At 38.2% G+C, this 25,219-nt stretch overlaps 2 protein-coding genes across 2 annotated transcripts; one reads left to right on the plus strand and one right to left on the minus strand.

Annotated features, from left to right (window-relative positions):
• Positions 1–1,554: 1,554 nt before the first annotated feature.
• Positions 1,555–24,125, minus strand: LOC146916849 (uncharacterized). Its single transcript, XM_085721756.1, has 3 exons — positions 23,854–24,125; positions 3,220–4,268; positions 1,555–2,219 (listed from the first exon to the last, which is right to left on the minus strand). Exons 1-3 carry the CDS (start codon positions 24,123–24,125, stop codon positions 1,555–1,557), a joined length of 1,986 nt encoding a protein of 661 aa, XP_085577882.1.
• On the plus strand, positions 13,292–14,860 carry LOC146916850 (uncharacterized). The gene has a single exon (XM_085717797.1). It carries the CDS (start codon positions 13,292–13,294, stop codon positions 14,858–14,860), a length of 1,569 nt encoding a protein of 522 aa, XP_085573923.1.
• Positions 24,126–25,219: the final 1,094 nt, after the last annotated feature.

Consider the following 25,219-nt stretch of genomic DNA (forward strand, 5'->3'; position numbering starts at 1 on the left):
AAATTCCACGTTTTGATTGAATGAAACAAAATCATAAATAAAAAATTTAAACCTTGATAATCAAACAAAAAATAAAATTATAATATGTCCCTGGTACACAAATATTGATATGTATATGACATCATCCATGGGAATTTTGTGACATTTTCGAATCAAAGTAAAAACAATCAAGCTAGAGAAAACCACCAGTAACAAAAAAAAAATAGATGAAATAATTTATTGAAAAGCATTGGTAAAGATATGTACCACAAAGCAATTGAAGGATACAACAACACAACAATAAGATCAAGAGATGAGTGACACAAATTAAGAGAGTGATTGGAGTAGTGAAAATGTATGAGGGAAATTGGTAAGATTGTTGTGAGTCAAAGGAGACACCAACACTATTCTTATATAAAGTTACATATTTAATATAAAAAACACAAGTACCAAGTCAAAATTACTACTTTAAACTTCTTATCATGTGCAAATTTGCACATGATAGAAAAACCCTTCTTATATATACACAACTTAAGATGTGCAAACTATGCAAAGTACTCGTGTATTCCTTCACGTGTATGATGATAGGCATGATTTCAATTAATTAATTGTATTCTACTAAAAAATTAATTAATTATATTTTTGACTTTTTTATAACAATTAATTTTTCTTTATTTTCTTAAGTTTTTTTTCATAACATTATTATCCCTAAAGCATTTTTTATAAATATTTTTAAAAGGTTGGGGAAGAAAAAAATATTATTAATAATGGTGGTACTAAAGATAATTGTCTCGTGTGAAATTGAACACTTTCTCTTAATGTTACAAAGTCGTGTTCTTCCACTCTTTTATAGTTAATAAAAATGAAATGTAGTTCGCGTGAGTTTAACTCAGTTGGTATGAATATTGCATATTATATGCATGGGCGGGGTTTCGAACCCCAGACACTCCACTAGGCTACTTGACAAAATAAAAAGGAAATACAAAATTTCCTCTCTTTTTTCACGGAATGGTTGAGAAAAAAAAATTATGTGGTCAAGATATTTTTTTCATTTCAGTTTATACAATATAAATTCTCCGGCAAAATTTTAATAATTTTGTAACTGAAAAATAAAAACAAAAAATTATAATATAAAAAAATTATGTGAGCATAGCTCAGTTGACCAAAAATTATACTATAAAAAAATTATGTGAGCGTAGCTCAGTTGACCATAAATTAAAAAAAAAATACAAAAATTTATATGGTCAAAATATTTTTTTCATTTCTGTTCATACAATATAAAACTTTAAAGAATAATTTTAATATTTGTGTTACTAAAAAATATACATAAGATAAAATAAAAGGAATCAATTATGAATAATTTAATGATAATGGTTATGAAATGATGTTTGATAAGAATAACTGCACAATAATCAACAAAACTGACAAATCCATAGTGTTTAAAGGTAATAGGAAGAACAATGTTTACAAAATCAATTTTTTTGAATTGGCTGATTAGAAGGTAGTTTGCCTTCTATCAATGAGTGATGAGAAATGGTGAAACTTTTTAGTAAGTAATTGATGATTTTACATTAATTATTGATTCCCTTTCTGGTAGAACATAGAGAAATCAAAACTTGATGATGCCACAATAGGAGAGTGAATAAATGCAGAGTTGTTGTAAGCATCAACATCAGATTGAGAATGGAATGCATTCAAATGATCAAAAGATGAATCAAAGGTTGTTGTTGAGGTATTTGCTTGCATTGGAACATGAGCTACTTCAGCATTAGGCACTTTGTAGTGATAGTAACTATTTTCACCCCCTTGTTGACCATAGAAATTTTGGTCCATTTGAGGCTGCATGTTTTGGTTAAATCCTGGAGTTGAAACCATGTTCATAACTGGCATTGGAACCATAGTACTCATGATGGTGTTCTTGTTCTGATGTTCATGAACACTTGAAGTGTAGACTTGAGGATGCAAGTTTTGATGAACACTAGGAGTTGGAACCATAGTACTCATGACGGTGTTCTTGTTCTGTTGAACACTTCCAGTGTAGATTTGACGATGCATGCTTTGATTGACACCGTGATTTGGAATCATAGTACTCATGTTGTTCTTCTCCTGTTGAACACTTGCATGGTAGATTTGATGGTGCATGTTATGATTAACACCGGGAGTTGGAATCATCGTACTCATGCCTGAATTATATATGTCCATCAAATCAGAAACCACTTCTCCTCCTCCTGAGTAATTACCTGCATTGTTATGGAATCCATAATCAGCGGCGGCGAAGCTAACACAATTTTTACGAGGGGGACGAATACATAGAAAAAATAATATATTTTAAAAATGAATATAATAAACTTAATTAATAAGTAAAATAAATTTATAATAATTCTTAGTTATATTTAATGAAACGACAACGAAGAAAATAAAATCTAACAATAATTATTTATAAAAGTTGAACTCTATGAAATTTTAACAAGTCAAATTTATTTATAATTGACACTAAACTAAATAGATTATAAAGCATCTCTATTTAAACCAATAAAATTGTTTGGAGTAACCAAATAATATATAATGAAGTAGCTACATTCAAAACTATACTAATTATGTCATATTTATTTTTCTTTTGGGTAGCCAATGCTACCCCATTGATGTGAAGGGATTCGCCCCCCCCCCCCCCCCCCCCCCCCCCGACCATAATCACATTGTGAATTATAAGATCTATTTTCTAAAGCATGAGTCAAATCTTAATTATTATGAATTGTAAGATATATAACTTATATGAAGCTAACAATATTGTAAGGAGCTTTGCTATATATAGCGAAAGCCAAGTTCAAGAATAACCCACGAAAGAACTGCACCATTAGATCTGCATTTTGGCACAATTCATGGGTGGTGGGCAAAATACATGGGTGTGTGAATAATAATTTGGCTTGCATGCAAAACGTGTCTTGGTGTTTTCGCGAGAGAACTTCTCGCTACAAGTAGCTTTTTCCTATTGTAAGATGGTGAGTTATGATGTCGAAAATTGAGGCCTATAATCTAACATTTTCCTATTTAAATAAAAATACCTTTTTTAAGTTAGAAACAAGCAACTTGGCAAACCTATAAGCTAATATATCATTTACTAATCTCAAAATAAGTCAATGATTCAAGTCATAAATCAAATGGCAAAAAAAGAGTTTGATTATACAAACTAGAAAAGAGAAAAAAATAAGTGTGTGGCTAGATAATGATAACCATGATTACCTGTATGATGAATGATCTGATTTGCAACCGGTACCGCCGCTTGCACACGTTGGTCAAGAGGTGCAACGTTTTGATGAGTTGTTGACACTTCAAATCCAACCATTTGAAATTGGTTGTTGTCGTTGTTGTTGATGTTGTTGCTGCTTCCTAGTTGTGTACTAGTAAAGTGATGATTGTTTCTCACATTTCTCTCTTGCTGGAATTCATGTTGATCAAGAGTTGTAGCATGTTCAGTACTAATTCTCTTACCAAGTTCACGTTTTCTCTTGTTAGTACCCTCATATGACGATGACGATGATGCTGATGGTGAAGATGATGATGATAGTTTTCGTTTTGCTAGATTGTGCTCACCGCCTTCCACAACATCAAAATCATTTTCCTCAACAAGCACATAATTACTTCCTTCAACACAAGAATCAAAACTTGAGAAAAATTCAGGATGTAGTTTTCTTGCAATTGTTTCTTCATGATTAATAATAGCAAACCAAATGGTTGTTTCCTTAATGGTGAGTTTATCTTGTAAACTCCTTGACTGTTTGACAATGTTCCTAATCTTCTGAATGTTAGGAGACATGTGTTTTATTACAGCTGCCAAAACATAAACCTTCCAAACCTTCTTCAGATCATGAGGCTTTCTATAAGGGGGTATGCCAGGATCTTCACTAAATCCCATCTCATTCCGCCATGTTTCTTTCCCAGTTGGCCACCATGGTGGAGGAATGCCTTTTTCCAATGGAAATCTCCGTTGTGGTGGGTCGCAATGCGGCACTAATGATGATAGAAGGGAACTTAATATGGTATCGGGTAGTTCATTCAGCAATTCGAATGTAATTGGTTCACCATTCAACTTTTGATAATTTGTTGTTGTAATGGCATTTTCCGCTTCATATTTAGCAATTGCCGCTGGACCGTTTTTGTCGAATTTAACTATGTCTTTCCACCAGCCTCGTAAATTTTCTGATGAACCACTCATTGGTTTGCCCTCGTGAGGTATTACTCCATAGATGAAGCCACGAGCATCACAAACTTCCATCATCTTTAACATGTACCTGTTCACATTAGGTGTTAGCTAAGAATTTGACTTTGTTTCACCTCAAAGTTAAAGTTCTCAAAATCTTATGGAAGTGTATGATTCCATGAGTTAACTTGTGATCTTAACTACTTGCCTCGAGAGATAGAATTCAAATCTCATTTAAAACAGTTGTAAAATGATTATTATTTTTATTTTTTTGAAATAGTAAAATGATTATTAATTTCTGTCATACCCCAATTTTTGACCTAAGGTCCCACTGACACGCGTCACCTGACCCTGATCAGTCCCAGACATTTCGGTGAAAATTTCGGCAAAGAGGTATTTTAAAATACCTCATATTTTTGTTCCGAGTCGGGCCAACTTCTTTTTTTTTTAATTAGGGGAAATTACAGTAACCTCCCCTGAGGTTTATGTTAATATACTCCACCTCCCCTCTAGTTTCTTATTCAACAAAGACACCCCCTGCCGTTAGCTCCATCAATGTTCCGTTAAACAAAAGCAAATACTTTCATTTTCAATAAATAAATAAATAAATAAGTGATATTTTATTCTTGCAACTCTACCAAATTCCATCGTCTTCATCAGTCGAAAACTTCAACATTCATTCACTACCCAACTTCCTCTCCAGAATTATTCTTTCGCTCTCTCTACTTTATGCTTTTTTTTTTTTTTTTTATCATCTCGATGGTCATGGATGTAAAGACCAACAAATTAGTAAGATTGAAATCAAGTACATATAGCAATAATTCAAGTTGGCATAAAACTGAAAACTTCTTGCTTTTCAAATTACCAAACTGGTGGTGGCTTAGACAAATTCCAAAAACAACAAATTCACCATAATTCCTAAAACAACAAACATCTTGTTTGATTTAAAAAAACAAACAAACATCTTGCTTTACAAAAAAAATTGCAGATTGAATTAACATATAAATATAACTTCATCATAATTGATGAAATAAAGAGTGTAATTGATGATTCCGCCGATAAAGGTTATGGTGTCGAGAGCTATTGAGAAACCGATGAGATGAGCTAGTTTTAGGTGTGTGGAAATTACTCCGATGACCACCACCAATGTTATTAGTGCAGCCGCTCTACCCATTGAAAACGGTGGTGGCTACCGAGTTGTTCCGCCAAAGGACTGGGTTGAAGGGGTAAGCAACGTTTCATGATTAGAAAATAGTTTTTTCTCATCCAAAATTAAAAAATAAAATTTTAAATTAATAGTTGACGGTGTTAAGTTATAAAGGGAGGTTTCAATCTATTTTAATAAAATTTAGGGGAGGTTAGTGTTTATTAAAAAACTAGAGGGGGTTTATGTGATGTTTAAAGAAACCTTAGGGGAGGTTAGTGTAATTTACCCTTTTAATTATTATTTCCATCTTTTAATTTGTTTTTTTTTTATTTTTTCCTTTTTTATTAATTAATTAATTTTAGTTTTAGTTTTTTAAAAAAAATAGTAGTCATTATTTCTTTTAATTCTTTTGCTATTTTTCTTTTTAAATTCAAGTTTTATTTTCTTTTTATTTTTACTTATTAATTAGGTGATAACATCAAAATTATGTATGTATTTATCCTTTGTTTATTTCTTTTTTTTATTTGTATATATTTTTATTTATTAAGTCCAAAAAACGGTCCAAGTTCGAAGCCATAATGTCACACGTGTTTCGTTTCATCTCAATCTGAATCCATGAAGTTGTCACGCGCATCTTCGTCCAAATCCAAAAGGGACAGTCTGTCAAAACCGAATCCAGTCCATAATGCATCCAAATTCAGCAAAGGGATAAACATGTTTCTTGTTCTTCCCCGCTCCATCCTCATCCCCAAATGCAGGATTTTTCTGCATCCTCCAACAGACCCTAAGGTCCCAAGCAGCACTATATATACAACCTGCGCACATAAGTGAAAGGGGACAGATTTTGCAGAGAGACATTCACGAATCTATTCACGGACGCACAACACAGAATCACACAAACAACCCTAAACCAATATTCCTTTCCACAAAATCAGTCATAGACCATCACAAAGAAACCTACAGACCGTACCCAAACCGTTCACGCACGCAATCGACAACACCGATTCACAAACCATTCAAAACCGTCGCATACACCATAACCCACCGTAACTGCATCTGGATCAACTCATCATCGGAAGCCGAATCGGACCAGTTCGCGAATCGACACCAATTACAGACGCAACAACGCACAGCAATAACAAATTAAGCCGTACCGGACCCGTGAAAACGTAAAGGTAGTTTTTTTTAATTTCGTAGATTTAGGGAAATAGGTTCACGATTTGTGAATTTTGGTGTAGGATTTGAATATAGGAAGAAGAGTAGAGGAGATTGAGCAAAAAAATTTAAAAAAGGGGAGAGGTTTAACAATGACTGGCGGCGGCGCCGCCACCCCTGGCCGGCCAACCGCCGCCGAAAAATTCATAGGGAGGATTAGACGGAGGGAGCGGCTAACATAAAAGAAAAGAGAGAGAACAGAGGGTTTTACGATTAAGAAGGATAGAGAGAGAAACGTGAGAAGAAAATGAGAGAAACTTCTCCCACAACCTATATATACCCCCCTTTAATCCCATGCGCGTGGGTGTACGGCCTTACCATGCACCTACGCGCCTTTTGACCCTTGATTGTTGACCAGCAGCTCTTCCCCTTGTTCCTTGATTAAATCCCAGCCGTCTGATCAATCAGACGGCCTACAAACTGGTCCCCAATCCAAAACCGTAACCCATGACCCGCTCCAAATACCCATCCAGCAACCCATAAACCGACCCAGTTTGTCCTTTAAACCCAATTTATTTATTTTTTTCTCTGCACACCCCTTTATTACTGTTTAAAACCCCCTCTGCTGCATTTTTTTAGTTCTTTCACGCATTCTTTTTCTTTTCTTCAGCATCTTATTTTTTTTATTATTTATTCTCATGCATATTTTAGGATTAAGGTTCATTATTTTGTATTTTATTCGTATATTTATTTTCTTTAGTCATTTATTTTATGGCATGGATTTTAGAATGTATATAGGTCTTTTATGTAACTTATTTATTTATTTATTTTCGTTTCTTGCACGTAATTTAGAATGTAAATATAGGCTTTAAATGTGTATTAATAGGTGTTTTTGTAATAGTTTAGGTGCATGTGTGCGTGTGTGGGTGTATGCTTTACTTTCATGCTCTAGTTTAGGTTAATGGTCTTTGTGGTGATCCAACGTCACCACAAAGTGCTACGCTTTATTTTCTTGCTCCGATAGTTTTAGTTTTTAGTATTATCATTCAAAAAAAAACAACAAAAAACAGGACACAAAAATATTTTTTAAATAAACCTTGATCTTAAATCAAGTGACGTCTCTTTTTATTTTCTTTCCTTAATTAAACTTCAATCAACTTAATCATACTTCAAGTCATTTTTCTCTAATATAAAAAACACAAACAAATACATTTTGCCATTTGGCTTTTCCATTTTAAAAATCTTTTTCAAACTAATAAAAAACACACAACCAATCAAACGTCAGTTTTTTTTACCCCGAACTACGAGGTTTTGATCCCTCACGGGTACGTAGGCAGAGGACACTCGTCCTTCCAAATCAATAAAATGTAGATAATTAGGGCCTCCTTTATTAATCATTTCAAATTATTTTTTCTTCAAAAAATAAGCAAGTTATAGCACATTATTTAAATAAAAATCAAAAGGTTCTCGTAGAGTACTACGAATATTTAGGGTGCTAATACCTTCCCTAAATATAACCAACCCCCGGACCCCACAATTTAAATAAATTTTTTCAAAGTCGTGAAATAAATTAGTGAGTCAATAAGCTAATCAAATAGCATTGATCTCCGAAAAATGACGCGACAGAAATGGCGACTTCACTGGGGACGCCCTAAGAGGGTTGAGCCTAACTTGACTTTATTTAAATTTTGTGCTATAACTTGCTTAAAAAACAAAAAATAAAAGATGGAAATATCTGTATATATGTTCTCCCTTCTTCTTTCTTCCTTCTTCTAACGTGAGTGGTGAGATAAGTCCTACACCCGGACTTGAGAGAAATTTAAGATAGGACGGTGGTATAATCATAGTGCCTTGCCAAGAGTGAATTTTGGTTTGTGACACATGTGATGACCCCACTCAGCTGAGGGATCTTGGAAGTATACTATGTTGGCATGAGTATTCGTGTTTGGCATGTTATTTTCAAGTGACTGTCGAAAGTTGAGGACCTTTAGTTACCTTTAACCCCTCTTGGCCTTTTAGGACGTGGTGCGGTGACTAATCATGAGTAATCTTGGTTTAGTTGACACGCGATACCACACTCAGACGAGACTTTCTTACGAATATTATTGGAACGGAAGTATTTCCGTAACCTGATAGTGTTCGAAAGTGGTTGATAACTCTGGGAACTTGGTAGAACCCGTGATACATGTACATTTGAAAACCATAGTCCTTACCAATGGCGTTTTTACCCTTGACTCCATCATTATGGGCCTAACCTCACTGTGTTTTCACCGTTTGTGTAGCACATTCATGCATACATGCATTCATTCATAAAACTTTCTTTTTCATCATCAAAATATCGAAGGACTTATATGAACTTTTTTCTTTTGTAAACATCATAGAAGGAAATTCCTACAAGAAACACTAGGAAGTATACTTTCCAGAAGCCAGATGTGGCTAAATTAAGGGAGCTAGGGAGGAAGGTAGCTAGCCAGGATGATTTTCGCGAACTTCATGGGAAACTGCTGGATATCCTCAAGGTAGATGTTACAAAAGACGTCTTGGAGACTTTGGTTCAATTTTATGACCGTCATTGTCACTGTTTTACTTTCCTAGACTATCAGCTTGTCCCTACACTAGAAGAGTACTCTCATTTGATCGGTATAACCGTGCTTAACAAAGTACCTTTCAGCGGCCTTGAACCCAATCCCAAAGCCACAACCATTGCTAAAGCCCTCCATCTTGAAGCATCTATCGTAAGAGATAATCTTATTGTCCAAACCAAAGGGGGTCCCTCAGGTTTCTCCACCGATTTCCTCTACGATCAGGCTTCCATTTTTGAACAGTCTGGCGCCAACCATGCCTTTTACTCTGTCTTAGCCTTACTTATCTATGGTCTTGTGCTTTTCCCGAACATTCCTAATTTTGTTGACATCCGTGCCATCCAAGTTTTCCTTACCAAAAACCCCGTCCCTACCCTTCTAGCAAACACCTACCATTCCATCCATGATCGAACTCTTGCAACTCGCAGAGCTATCCTTTGTTGTGCACCTTTACTCTACAAATGGTTCGTCTCTCATCTACCTCAACCCCGCTCTTTCATAGCCAACCTTGAAGGTACCCCCTGGTCTAAAAAAATCATGGCCTTGACAACAGCTGATATAGTTTGGTACCATCCAACCTGGGATGATGGGACAGTCATTATCAGATGTGGTGACTACCCCAATGTACCCCTCATTGGTATGGAGGGAGGAAGTAGCTACAATCCCGTCCTTGCCCGACATCAATTGGGATACCCGATGAAGACACAACCAAGTAACCTTGCTTTAACCAATGAGTTCTACTGCAATGACAGTAATCACCTAGGTAAAAGGGAGGAATTTGTGCAAGCTTGGCGGAGTATTCACAGACTTAACAGGAACAAACTAGGAAAAGGGACAATTTTCTGCATGGATCTTACACTCAGCGGAGTATTCACAGACTTAACAGGAACAAACTAGGAAAAGGGACAATTTTCCATCTTCATCATTACCTTTACCCTCTAAGACTCTGGGAGAGCACCAAGAACGATTGGCTGATAAAGACCGAGAGATTGCCACTTGGAAAAGGAAATATGACGAGGCTATGCTCATGATGGAAGATAAAAATGAAGAAATAAGGAAGCAGGAAAGTGTGATTCTCAAATTAGGGCAACAGGTGATCGAGAGAGATGATCTACTCCAGGAGAAGGACAGGCTGCTTAAAAAGCATATCACTAAGAAGCAGCGCATGGATTCCATGGATTTGTTTGACGGTCCACACTCAGATTTTGAGGAGTAGTCCACTACAAGAGCTCAAGAGATTCCCAGTTGTTTCACCACTTTATGTTATTTTCTAGCCTTTTGTGATGTACTTTGGAGTCTATCCCTTGGCTCAGTTTTGTTAAAAGGGAATTATCTTGTAGTACTTTAAATATTCAATGGAATTTTCAATTATGATGTTTACAAATTTGCTTTTATAAGTCCTTCAGTAAATAAAAAAAATGTGTCTATTTTTGCATAACATCATGCATCATTTTGCATTTCACAGTCTCAAATCCAAAGTCTCACACAAATTTTCTTTTCCAGAAAAAGGTCAGCTCGTTTCAAAAGGTGGCCCCACGTATCCTCTACAAGTCTACCCGCACTATCTACACTCGAGCAAACGTGAAAAAGAAGATGGATTTTCTCGAACAAGAAAACCAAGTGCTCCGTGGAGAAATGACATCCATGCATACTAAGATGGACGAAATGGCTGAAGTGATGAAGACAATGACGGAAGCACAGGTTCGAGCCCAAGCACAAGCTGAAGCGCAAGCTCAAGCACTAGCCCAAGCACAAGCTCAAGCTCAAGCACTAGCTCAATCACAAGCACTAGCACAAGCTCAAGCACAGGCACAAGCACCACCGCCTCCTCCTCCAGTCAGAACTCAGGCCGAAACATCCGCCTCTGCTGCCGCCTCTGCTACCCCCTGGATGGACAATATGTGAAGATACTCCAATACACTCTGCTCCGCAACGTTCTGCGCCTCGGTTCTCGCCTTTCACTGCCGGCGAAATACTCTGTCCCATTGTGTGTGAAGCTTCGAATTCTATGCCAGAAGGTCGTTCTTGGGGTGTGCCAGTTTGCCTCAGTGAAGTATTCCGCCCTATCATGACCGAAGTTCCGATGCCTACTCGTCAAAATGCAACTCATGTTCCTCCACCTCTGGTAGGAGCTCCTCTAGCCGCTATGACCTATTCGGCTCCGGTGATGCATACCATTCCACAAGATGAAGAACCCATATACCATTCAGGGAACATGGAGAACTATGACAGAGTGAATGACTTGCAAGAAAAATACGATGAGATGCAACGAGAGATGAGAGCTCTCCATGGAAGGAAGATGTTTGGGAAGACTGCTTACGATCTCTGTTTAGTACCAGACGTCCAAGTACCCCACAAGTTCAAGGTACCAGATTTCGAGAAGTATAAAGGGAACTCATATCCTGAGGAGCATCTAACAATGTATGTGAGAAGGATGTCTGCCTATGCCAAAGATGACAAAGTCCTTATCTATTTCTTCCAAGAAAGTTTGGCTAGTCCTGCCTCAAAGTGGTACATGAATCTGGACAAAACAAAGATTCAAACCTTCCGTGACCTGTGTGATGCTTTCGTAGAACAATACAGTTACAATGTGGATATGGCCCCAGACCGAAGTGATCTTCAGGCTATGGCTCAAGGGGACAAGGAAACATTCAAAGAGTATGCCCAGCGATGGAACATTCAAAGGCTATGTGAACATGGTCGGAAGTACTCCCAATAACTTTGCTGAGATGGTTGCTACGGGTGTACGGTTGGAAGAAGGAGTCCGAGAAGGACGTTTAGTAAAAGAAGGGACATCTGCAAGTGGAACCAAGAAGTCTGGGAACCACCTCCCGAAAAAGAAAGAACAAGAGGTCAGTATGGTGGCTCATGGGAGGCCTCAACCAAATTATTTACCCTACCAACACGTTGCTGCCATCACACCTGCTGCCAATACCATCCAACCACCAAATAGCTAGCTCCAATTCCAACAATATCATCAACCACAACACCCTCAACAACATCCTTAACCATATCCTCAACAGCCATATCTTCAACAACCATATCCCCAACTAGAGGTGTTCGCGGTGCGGTTTGGTTCGGTTTTGAGCATAAAAGTCATCCAAACCTCGAGATAAAAAAGCATGCGGTTTGGTTTGGTTCGGTTGATTTTTAAAAAGTCATCCAAACCAAACCAAACCAAACCAATGCGGTTTGGATTGGTTTGGTTTGTGCGGTTTATCGTGAGATAAAAAAATATTACATTAACTCTAATATTGCCAACTTGTTACAAAATAAACATAGGACATTTTATTTTGTTGTTCACATGATAAAATATTAGGTAAAACTTATATCAAAAAAGGTAAAACTAAGAAGAAACATAAGCATGAAACAAATTATTGGGAAGAAAAGGAAACAAATTCACCAGTGGACATGAATTGAAAGAGATGAAAAGGAATTAGAATCGAACTTGATGGTGCAACAATAGAAAAATCGAAACAAAAGAGATTATTCTTGGGCTATGTAATTGGACTAGTACATGTTTAAAGTAATATTCATTATTCTTGCGGTTTGGTTTGGATTGGTTTGGTTGCTGAGATGCAAACCGCAAACCGAACCGAACCGCGCGGTTCCGTGCAAAAGTCATCTGAATTCAACCAAACCAAGTGTGGTTTTTTGCGGTTTCGGTTTGGATTGGTTTGGCTTGCGGTTTTTCTATTGGGTTGGTTCGGTTTTGAACACCCCTATCCCCAACAATACCATCATCCACAACAATACCCTCAACAACAACAATTCCTACAATATCCCCAACAACCATACCAACAATACCCACAACGACCATATCAACATCAACAGCCTCGACCACAGAATACCAAATTGCAAATTGACCCAATTCCCGTGACATATGCAGAGTTACTCCCAGGGTTGCTCAGTAAGAATTTGGTTCAACTTAGAGCACCTCTTCCAGTGCCAGAGAAACCGCCAGCATGGTATAAACCTAACCAGACTTGTGCTTTCCATCAAGGGTCCCCAGGTCATAGTATTGAAGATTGTTATGCCATGAAGAATGCAGTTCAGAGGCTAATCAATGAATAGAAGATAACCTTTACGGACTCAGCACCAAATGTTCGAACCAATCCGTTGCCAAACCATGGTACCGCAATTGTCAACATGGTCGAAGATTGCCAGAAGACTCATCTCATCCTGAACGTCCAACACATCCGGACACCTTTGGTCCCTATACATACCAAGATGTGTCAAGCGTCTCTCTTTGAACATAATCATGCCGCCTATGAAGTGTGTCTTCTAGATCCTCAAGGTTGTCAGAAAGTAAAAGATGATATCCAAGGACTTTTAGACCAAGGAGAACTTGTTGTTGAAAGAAAGTGTGATGATGTATGTGTTATAACTTCGGAGGAGCCTTTGGAGATATTCTACGACAGTCGGAAGTCAGTTGCTGCTCCTTTAGTGATCTGTTTGCCTGGTCCGATGCCTTATGCTTCTGAGAAAGCCATTCCTTATAACTACAATGCCACTATGATAGAGGATGGTCGTGAAGTTCCAATACCATCTTTGCCGTCTGTAGGAAATGTCGCTGAAGTCAGTAGAGTGCTAAGAAATGGGCGTATTGTTCCTGTGGTGCTCCCAAAGAAAGCTAGTGCTCCGGTAATCGAGGAGACCCAAGCTAAAGATCCCAGTGCGGTCAAAGATATTGGGCAGTTTAGTGAGACCAATGCAAATTCTGAGATTGATGAGATTCTTAAGCTAATCAAGAAGAGTGAGTACAAGGTGGTTGATCAACTGATGCAGACTCCATCAAAGATATCCATAATGTCTCTACTGCTGAATTCTGATGCTCATAAGGAGGCTTTAATGAAGGTCCTGGAACAAGCTTTTGTGGACTACGATGTGAATGTTGGTCAATTCGGAGAAATAGTGGGGAACATCACTGCATGCAACAATCTGAGTTTCAGTGATGAAGAGCTTCCAAAAGAAGGAAGGAACCATAATCTGGCTCTCCATATATCTGTGAACTGCAAGGTCGATGCTTTGTCAAATGTGCTAATAGATACTGGGTCGTCCTTAAACGTAATGGCCAAAACAACTTATGATCAACTTTCTTACAAGGGTACACCTTTGAGACGGAGTGATGTAATGGTGAAAGCTTTTGATGGTTCAAGGAAGAATGTTCATGGGGTGGTGGATCTGCCTATTACAATTGGTCCACATGTTTTCCAAATTACCTTTCAAGTGATGGACATCCAAGCATCGTACAGTTGTCTGTTGGGCCGACCCTGGATTCATGAAGCTGGGGCAGTAACCTCCACATTGCATCAGAAGTTAAAATTTGTGCAGAATGGAAAGCTAGTAACTGTGAATGGTGAGGAAGCTTTGCTAGTGAGCCATTTGTCGTCTTTCTCTTTCATCGGGGCCGACAGTGTTGAGGGGACATCATTCCAAGGACTTGCTATGGAAGAAGAGAATACCAAGAAGAGTGGGGCATCTATTTCCTCTCTAAAAGATGCTCAGAATGTGATACAAGCTGGAGGGTCTTCAAGTTGGGGAAAGTTGATAGAATTGCCAGAGAACAAGCGCCGAGAAGGACTGGGTTTCTCCTCGTCAACTGATTTGCCCTGGAACGTCGTCGTGCCAACAAGAGGTACTTTCCACAGCGCTGGCTTTATCAATGCCCTGTCAGAAGCCAATGCTATCATAGAAGACAGCCCTGAGGGGATACCACAAAGTTTCGTGACTCACGGAGGGACTAGCCACAATTGGGTTGCTGTAGATGTTCCTTTTGTTGCTCACTTGTCCAAGTAATGCATTTGTTCGTTTTATGCTTTTTAAAAAATCCTTTCGCCCCGCCCCAAGCGAAAGTGAATCTATCTAGGGCCATTTGCTTCAAGAAATTATCATCAATTAAATAAAAATGTCGTTTTGTTCCCGACTTTTGTTTTATTTTTCTTTTGTGCTTTTTTCTGAAAAATGGTAATACAAAAAACCAAAAAAATATAATCACCTTCGAAAAATCTGCATTTACTTATTTTCTAAAATCATCAATCATATGTGCAGATTAAACATCAATGAACCCTTTGAACAACATACCCCTATGATCTCTCCCAACTTTGAATCCCCTGTGTATGAGGCGGAAGAGGAAAAGAATGAAGAGATTCCCGACGAAATCTCTCGGCTACTTGAACGAGAAAGAAAGGCCATTCAGCCTTATGGGGAAGCAATAGAGGTGATCAACTTGGGTACTGAAGAAGACAAGAAAGAGGTCAAGATTGGGGCATCACTTGAAGCAAGTGTCAAGAAGCGAGTGATAGAACTTCTCAGAGAATATGTTGATATATTTGCTTGGTCGTACAAAGATATGCCGGGCCTGGATACTGATATTGTGGTGCACCGTCTGCCGTTAAAGCCTAAATGTCCACCAGTCAAGCTGAAGTTGAGAAGAGCCCGTCCTGATATGGCCCTCAAGATTAAAGAAGAAGTACAGAAACAGATTGATGCAGGTTTCCTTGTCACATCAGAATACCCGCAGTGGCTTGCCAACATTGTGCCTGTTCCGAAGAAGGATGGTAAAGTCAGAATGTGTGTTGATTACCGTGATTTGAACAAAGCTAGTCCCAAAGATGATTTTCCACTACCTCACATTGATGTATTAGTTGACAACACTGCGAAGTCCAAAGTTTTCTCCTTCATGGATGGTTTCTCCGGTTACAATCAGATCAAAATGGCACCAGAAGATAGAGAGAAGACATCTTTCATTACCCCTTGGGGCACTTTTTGTTACAGAGTAATGCCGTTTGGGTTAATAAATGCAGGTGCCACTTATCAGAGAGGTATGACTACTCTTTTCCACGACATGATGCACAAAGAGATTGAGGTTTATGTGGATGATATGATTGTCAAGTCAGGTACTGAAGATGAGCATGTCGAGTATCTGCTGAAGATGTTCCAACGACTGAGAAAGTATCAACTCCGTCTGAATCCTAACAAGTGCACCTTTGGTGTCAGATCCGGAAAGCTTTTGGGCTTCATTGTCAGCCAGAAAGGTATTGAAGTAGATCCCGACAAGGTCAGAGCTATCAGAGAGATGCCCGCTCCGCAAACAGAAAAACAAGTAAGAGGGTTTCTAGGACGACTGAACTACATTTCCCGTTTTATTTCTCATATGACTGCAACATGTGGGCCGATATTCAAGCTACTCCGCAAAGAGCAAGGTATTATGTGGACAGAAGAGTGCCAGAAAGCCTTTGACAGCATCAAAGAGTATCTGCTAGAACCTCCAATCCTTATCCCTCCAGTCGAAGAAAGATCTCTGATCATGTACCTGACTGTGTTAGAAGATTCTATGTGTTGTGTACTCGGGCAACAAGATGAAACCGGAAGAAAGGAGCACGCTATTTATTACCTGAGTAAGAAGTATACTGATTGTGAGTCTCGATATTCTATGCTTGAGAAGACATGTTGTGCTCTAGCTTGGGCTGCCAAACGCCTTTGTCACTATATGATTAATCATACTACTTGGTTGATTTCTAAAATGGATCCGATCAAGTACATCTTCGAGAAGGCTGCAGTAACAGGAAGAATCGCCCGGTGGCAGATGTTGTTATCTGAATATGATATCGAGTACCGTACCCAAAAAGCAATCAAAGGAAGCATCATTGCAGATCATTTAGCTCACCAACCAGTTGAGGATTATCAGCCTATCAAGTTCGACTTTCCTGATGAAGAGATCATGTATCTAAAAATGAAAGATTGTGACGAACCGTTATTCGGAGAGGGTCCAGATCCTGAATCAAGATGGGGTCTCATATTTGACGGAGCCGTTAATGTGTATGGTAGCGGAATTGGGGCAATCATCATTACTCCTAAGGGTGCACATATCCCCTTCACTGCCAGACTGACATTTGACTGTACAAACAATATGGCAGAGTACGAAGCATGCATCATGGGTCTCGAAGAAGCAATTGATCTGAGAATCAAGATCCTCGACATTTATGGTGACTCGGCCCTCGTAATCAATCAAATCACAGGAGAATGGGAAACTCGCCACCCTGGCTTGATCCCCTACAAAGACTATGCAAGACGATTATTGACCTTCTTCAACAAAGTCGAGCTGCACCACATTCCTCGTGATGAGAACCAGATGGCAGATGCTCTAGCTACCTTGTCTTCCATGTACCAAGTAAATCGTTGGAATGAAGCGCCATTGATCCGTATCAGACATCTTGAAAGACCTGCTCATGTATTTGCTACTAAAGAAGTTGTTGATGATAAGCCATGGTTCCATGATATCAAGTGTTTCCTTCAGAGTCAAGAGTATCCGCTCGGAGCTTCCAATAAAGACAAGAAGACTCTAAGAAGACTGTCTGGCAATTTCTTCCTGAACGGGGACGTTTTGTATAAAAGAAACTTTGACATGGTGTTACTCAGATGTGTGGACAAGCACGAGGCAGATTTATTGATGCATGAAATACACGAAGGCTCCTTCGGAACTCATTCTAGCGGGCACACAATGGCTAAGAAGTTATTTAGAGCGGGTTATTACTGGTTAACGATGGAAGCTAATTGTTACAAGCACGCCAGAAAATGTCATAGGTGTCAGATCTATGCCGATAAGATTCATGTGCCGCCAACTGCACTCAATGTTCTTTCGTCTCCCTGACCTTTCTCTATGTGGGGCATTGACATGATCGGAAGGATTGAACCAAAAGCGTCAAACGGGCACCGCTTCATTCTAGTGGCTATTGACTATTTCACCAAGTGGGTTGAAGCAGCATCATATGCTAATGTGACCAAGCAAGTGGTGGTCAAGTTTATCAAGAATCATATTATCTGCCGCTATGGTGTCCCTAACTGGATCATTACAGACAATGGGACGAATCTGAACAACAAGGTGATGAAAGAGTTGTGTGATGATTTCAAGATCGAGCATCATAATTCTTCGCCTTACAGACCTCAAATGAATGGTGCTGTCGAAGCTGCAAATAAAAACATAAAGAAGATCGTCCAGAAGATGGTGGTGACTTATAAAGATTGGCATGAGATGCTTCCCTTTGCATTACACGGATATCGTACTTCCGTACGCACGTCAACAGGGGCAACCCCCTTCTCTTTGGTATATGGTATGGAGGCTGTACTCCCCGTAGAAGTTGAGATTCCTTCAATGAGAGTTCTGATGGAAGCTGAGTTATCAGAGGCTGAATGGGTTCAAAGTAGATATGATCAATTGAATCTGATTGAGGAAAAGCGCGTGACCGCCCTATGTCACGGTCAACTATATCAGAAGAGGATGAAGCAGGCTTTTGACAAGAAAGTTCGTCCCCGTGAATTCAAAGAAGGTGATCTCGTGCTCAAAAAGATTTTTACGTTCCAACCAGACTCCAGGGGCAAGTGGACGCCTAATTATGAAGGTTCATATGTTGTCAAAAGAGCCTTCTCCGGTGGTGCCATGACTCTTCAAACCATGGATGGTGAAGAGCTTCCACATACTGTGAACACGGATGCAGTCAAGAAATACTTTGTCTAAAAATTATAAGAACAGCTCGGTAAGTCGAAAACCCGAAAAGGGCGGCTTAGGCAAAAATGAGCGTCTCAGTGGACTGAAAACCCGAAAGGGCGGTCCAGACAAAAATTAGAGACAATAAACAGAAAATCATTATCCTGATAGGCTGAAAACCCGAAAGGGCGGCCTATGCAAAAGTTAAGGATTAAAAGAAAGACAAAGTAACTGCATCCGATCTGGCACACCCACTTGAGGCATACCTGCTATCAAAGAATCTCCAATCTGAAACGTCAAAAGCAGCGGAATTCAAAGTTGTTAGGGAAGATAGGGTTATGAAGTTCAAAGTACCTCTCCCATTTTAAATTACCATTTTTCAAAATTTTGTAAAGGATCTATGGAGTCCCGCCCATGGCTGGCCACCATTCAATCAATAAAATTTGAGCCTGTGCCCTTTTACTTGGAATTCTCATTTATTTCGTTTTCCCAAATTTTCTTCTATTTTCTTTGATGATAATATTTTGAAGCAAAATTCTTAAAACTTTTTCACATCTCTAAAAGGCATAAACGAATAAGTGCATTATAGAGCTCGAGAGTAAAAGAAATGCGCATCGACACTCCCCTCGAGGGTGGTTAAATCCAACTAAAACGGACATGGCTAGACACTGTGGGAAGCCTTCAAAAAAAAAGATTGAGCTCGCTAAGTCGAAAACCTGAAAAGGCGACTTAGGCAATAGAGAGCGTCCCGGTGGACTGAAAACACGAAAGGGCGGTCCAGGCAAAAATTAGGGGCACAAAAAAGGAATATATTCCCGATGGATTGAAAACCCAAAAGGGCGATCCAGGCAAAAGTTAGGGATTCAAAAAAAAAAACAAGGAAAAGGCACGACGACTAAAAACGCCAATAGAAGAGCTTTCTGTGTCGGCTTACAAAATGGCGACTTCTTTCCAGGCTTGTAATGGGTTCTCCCCCCTAGAAGACATCAGTTATTACTTTGTCCCCAATGAGGTCATTTCCAAGGAAGTTTGTCGAGTGTTCAGTACTGCAATGTTGGCCCATTTCCCACCTTACCAGTCCTGTCTTGTTTCATCGAGTCGTCTGTCATATACAGTTCATACAATCACACAAGTTACGTTCATACATTCATCCATTCATACACCCATATAATCATACATTCATTAATACGTTCACACATTCAAACACTCATGCATACACATCATATACGCAATGCCAATTCATACATGATTGCATTAGTCACCAAAACCTTGTTTCGGTCATGTCTTTTCAATTTGGTCTCTACTTATCATCGTGTCAAGCCGCAAGTTCCTACACATGAACATCTGACATTTACCTTCTCATCATCCAAAGTGTCATCCCCAGTGTGCCTGGTCAAGAGATGTTGCCCGTCAGTGTCAAGTGGCAAGTCCTAAACAACGGACAGCTTGAGTCTACATTTTATCATGTTTCAAGTGGCGAGTCCTAAACAACGGACAGCTTGAGTCTACATTTATCTTATTTCAAGTGGCAAGTCCTAAACAACGGATAGCTTGAGTTTACCTTTATCTTGTTTCAAGTGGCAAGTCCTAAACAACGGACAGCTTGAGTCTACATTTTATCCTGTTTCAAGTGGCGAGTCCTAAACAACGGACAGCTTGAGTCTACCTTTATCTTGTTTCAAGTGGCAAGTCCTAAACAACGGATAGCTTGAGTCTACCTTTATCTTGTTTCAAGTGGCAAGTCCTAAACAACAGACAGCTTGAGTCTACCTTTATCTTGTTTCAAGTGGCAAGTCCTAAACAATGGACAGCTTGAGTCTACCTTTATCTTGTTTCATGTGGCAAATCCTAAACAACGGACCGCTTGAGTTTACCTTTCGTCATGTTTCAGTTTGGAATCACATTTTATTTTCTTCAGTGTCATCCCCAGTTTAGCTGTTCAAGTGATATCGCTAAAAAGTTCTGTCTCCATTAAGCTATCGTTCCAAACCGATACGGTAGTAGACAATCTTTTCCCCAGTGAAACTACAATCCCCTAGCGGAGTCAGATCCCATTCTTCAACAAATTTGGGTATCCCGTCGTTGTTTCTCGTCTCAGTCAAGTCAACTTTGTCGTCCTGCATTCATACAAGCATTTCACAATCATTCATAGCAACTTAGGTCAAAATTGGTGTACTTTTGTATTTAAGTACCTTCGGTCCATTGAATCGAAGATTCCATCTTCAAATCTCCAGACGAAGAAACTTAAATAGGGGCATCTGTCATACCCCAATTTTTGACCTAAGGTCCCACTGACACACGTCACCTGACCCTGATCAGTCCCAGACATTTCGGTGAAAATTTCGGCAAAGAGGTATTTTAAAATACCTCATATTTTTGTTCCGAGTCGGGCCAACTTCTTTTTTTTTTAATTATTATTTCCATCTTTTAATTTGTTTTTTTAATTTTTTCTTTTTTTATTAATTAATTAATTTTAGTTCTAGTTTTTTAAAAAAAATAGTAGTCATTATTTCTTTCAATTCTTTTGCTATTTTTCTTTTTAAATTCAAGTTTTATTTTCTTTTTATTTTTACTTATTAATTAGGTGATAACATCAAAATTATGTATGTATTTATCCTTTGTTTATTTCTTTTTTTTATTTGTATATATTTTTATTTATTAAGTCCAAAAAACGGTCCAAGTTCGAAGCCATAATGTCACACGCGTTTCGTTTCATCTCAATCCGAATCCATGAAGTTGTCACGCGCATCTTCGTCCAAATCCAGAAGGGACAGTCTGTCAAAACCGAATCCAGTCCATAATGCATCCAAATTCAGCAAAGGGATAAACATGTTTCTTGTTCTTCCCCGCTCCATCCTCATCCCAAATGCTGGATTTTTCTGCATCCTCCAACAGATCCTAAGGTCCCAAGCAGCACTATATATACAACCTGCGCACATAAGTGAAAGGGGACAAATTTTGCAGAGAGACATTCACGAATCTATTCACGGACGCGCAACACAGAATCACACAAACAACCCTAAACCAATATTCCTTTCCACAAAATCAGTCATAGACCATCACAAAGAAACCTACAGACCGTACCCAAACCGTTCACGCACGCAATCGACAACACCGATTCACAAACCATTCAAAACCGTCGCATACACCATAACCCACCGTAACTGCATCTGGATCAACTCATCATCGGAAGCCGAATCGGACCAGTTCGCGAATCGACACCAATTACAGACGAAACAACGCACAGCAATAACAAATCAAGCCGTACCGGACCCGTGAAAACGTAAAGGTAGTTTTTTTAATTTCGTAGATTTAGGGAAATAGGTTCACGATTTGTGAATTTTGGTGTAGGATTTGAATATAGGAAGAAGAGTAGAGGAGATTGAGCAAAAAAAATTAAAAAAGGGGAGAGGTTTAACAATGACTGGCGGCGGCGCCGCCACCCCTGGCCGGCCAACCGCCGCCGGAAAATTCATAGGGAGGATTAGAGAGAGGGAGCGGCTAACATAAAAGAAAAGAGAGAGAACAGAGGGTTTTAAGATTAAGAAGGATAGAGAGAGAAACGTGAGAAGAAAATGAGAGAAACTTCTCCCACAACCTATATATACCCCCCTTTAATCCCATGCGCGTGGGTGTACAGCCTTACCATGCACCTACGCGCCTTTTGACCCTTGATTGTTGACCAGCAGCTCTTCCCCTTGTTCCTTGATTAAATCCCAGCCGTCTGATCAATCAAACGGCCTACAAACTGGTCCCCAATCCAAAACCGTAACCCATGACCCGCTCCAAATACCCATCCAGCAACCCATAAACCGACCTAGTTTGTCCTTTAAACCCAATTTATTTATTTTTTTCTCTGCACACCCCTTTATTACTGTTTAAAACCCCCTCTGCTGCATTTTTTTAGTTCTTTCACGCATTCTTTTTCTTTTCTTCAGCATCTTATTTTTTTTATTATTTATTCTCATGCAAATTTTAGGATTAAGGTTCATTATTTTGTATTTTATTCGTATATTTATTTTCTTTAGTCATTTATTTTATGGCATGGATTTTAGAATGTATATAGGTCTTTTATGTAACTTATTTATTTATTTATTTTCGTTTCTTGCACGTAATTTAGAATGTAAATATAGGCCTTAAATGTAATTTATTTATTTTATCGCAGACCATAGAATGTATTAATAGGTGTTTTTGTAATAGTTTAGGTGCATGTGTGCGTGTGTGGGTGTATGCTTTACTTTCATGCTCTAGTTTAGGTTAATGGTCTTTGTGGTGATCCAACGTCACCACAAAGTGCTACGCTTTATTTTCTTGCTCCGATAGTTTTAGTTTTTAGTATTATCATTCAAAAAAAAAACAACAAAAAACAGAACACAAAAATATTTTTTAAATAAACCTTGATCTTAAATCAAGTGACGTCTCTTTTTATTTTCTTTCCTTAATTAAACTTCAATCAACTTAATCATACTTCAAGTCATTTTTCTCTAATATAAAAAACACAAACAAATACATTTTGCCATTTGGCTTTTCCATTTTAAAAATCTTTTTCAAACTAATAAAAAACACACAACCAATCAAACGTCAGTTTTTTTTACCCCGAACTACGAGGTTTTGATCCCTCACGGGTACGTAGGCAGAGGACACTCATCCTTCCAAATCAATAAAATGTAGATAATTAGGGCCTCCTTTATTAATCATTTCAAATTCTTTTTTCTTCAAAAAATAAGCAAGTTATAGCACATTATTTAAATAAAAATCAAAAGGTTCTCGTAGAGCACTACGAATATTTAGGGTGCTCATACCTTCCCTAAATATAACCAACCCCCGGACCCCCCAATTTAAATAAAATTTTTCAAAGTCGTGAAATAAATTAGTGAGTCAATAAGCTAATCAAATAGCATTGATCTCCGAAAAATGACGCGACAATTTCATTTCAATATTAATAATAATTTTTAGGCTTAATAGCAGTTTTAACCCCCTAACTTTCCCAAAGTTGCGATTTTGGCCCCCTAAGAAAAAAAACTACAAAACCGCCCCCTAAGTTTTGCACATGTGGCAGTTTTGGCCCCCAAGGCCAATTTTGACTCGGTATACGTTGATGTGGCACCCTAAGTGAGGTGTCACGTGTTTTTTTTTTTTTTTTGCCTTGGGGGGCCAAAACTGCTACAGTTGCAAAACTTAGGGGGCGATTTTGTGGTTTTTTTCTTAGGGGGCCAAAATCGCAATTTTGTGAAAGTTAGGGGCGAAAACTATTATTAAGCCTAATTTTTATATATCCTAGTTAAAATAATAATAAAATATCTACCTTAATACACGCTCTTGTGCACGAGCCATTGTCTTTCTTTTCCTTTGTTCCAATGTTGTAGTATTACTATTGTCTCTTTTACTTCTTTCTTCCTTCATCTTTTTTAGCAGCATTTTATCTTTAGATATCTTTGCCTCTAGTTCCTCAATAGTTAGCTCTTTTTTCTCACCATCTTCTTCTACTTTTTCCTTTCCTTTATCTTGTCTTGCATTGTTTGAAGCTTCTCCCCTTGAAGGGTTAGCGATAGCACCATTATAAACATTGGGATGCATTTCTTCTTTTATATGAAATAATCTACAAAAATAAAAAAGCTTGTGTCAAGATTACATCAAATTTGGAGACAATTACCCAAATATTTAATTAAATTAACTCCTCTTGCAAAAAAAATTAATATAACATGTCAAAATAAACAAAAAAGATCAAATGATTGATCTCAAAGGGTTAATGAACTTCTTTATGACAAATTCTACCGAACTATGGATTATCAGGCCATTTTCCCTCAAAATCGAATGGTTAACAAAAAAAATGAAAAGAAAATACACTTACATATATTTCGGATTCAAAAGACGATCAGAATCTAAACTCCTCTTGCAAGTTTATAAATAAGGTCTGCATTAATGATATACACTAGTACTAGTTAAAATTTGCTCAAAATATTTTGAGAAAAATCCATAAACAAATCTATCAAAGGAGAAAAATAAATGAAATAAAATTGCAACCCTAGCATTTACGCCGGATATATAACTTATCAGCATGAATCTACCAAAAAAATCTAATTTCTCAGCATGATATTAAAATACTATCAAAGTGTAAGCATACACTTATTATCATATTAATTTTGTAAATATTAAAGTTATTCCTCTTTGACAAAAAACAACGGTCAGTGCCAAGGAGCTCATTCCAAGGACGTACCCGGGGAATACCGGGTTCGATTCCCAGGGGGAACAACGCTTGGCCATGCGCATGCCTCTACGCATGAGCCGGATTAGTCGTCTACCTTTGGTGGGTCGGAAACCGGTGCGAAAGCCAAAAAAAAATAAAAAACAACGATCAAAGGTCATTTGCATACATAATGTAGACAGTGCAAATATATATCTACATAATATAATTCTTACTTTTGTATCCAAACGTAGTTTGAACGAAAATTCTACGTTTTGCTTGAATGAAACAAAATCATAAATAAAAATTTAAACCTTGATAATCAAACAAAAAATAAAATTATAATATGTCCCTGGGAATTTTGTGTATATGTATATGAGATCATCCATGGGAATTTTGTGACATTTTTGAATCAAAGTAAAAACAATCAAGCTAGAGAAAACCACCAATAACAACAACAAAAAACAGATGAAAAAATTTATTGAAA

Source organism: Medicago sativa, chromosome 6 (genome assembly GCF_051527215.1).
Source record: "Medicago sativa cultivar Bolivia chromosome 6, Bolivia_mono, whole genome shotgun sequence".
NCBI classification, from domain to species: domain Eukaryota; kingdom Viridiplantae; phylum Streptophyta; class Magnoliopsida; order Fabales; family Fabaceae; genus Medicago; species Medicago sativa.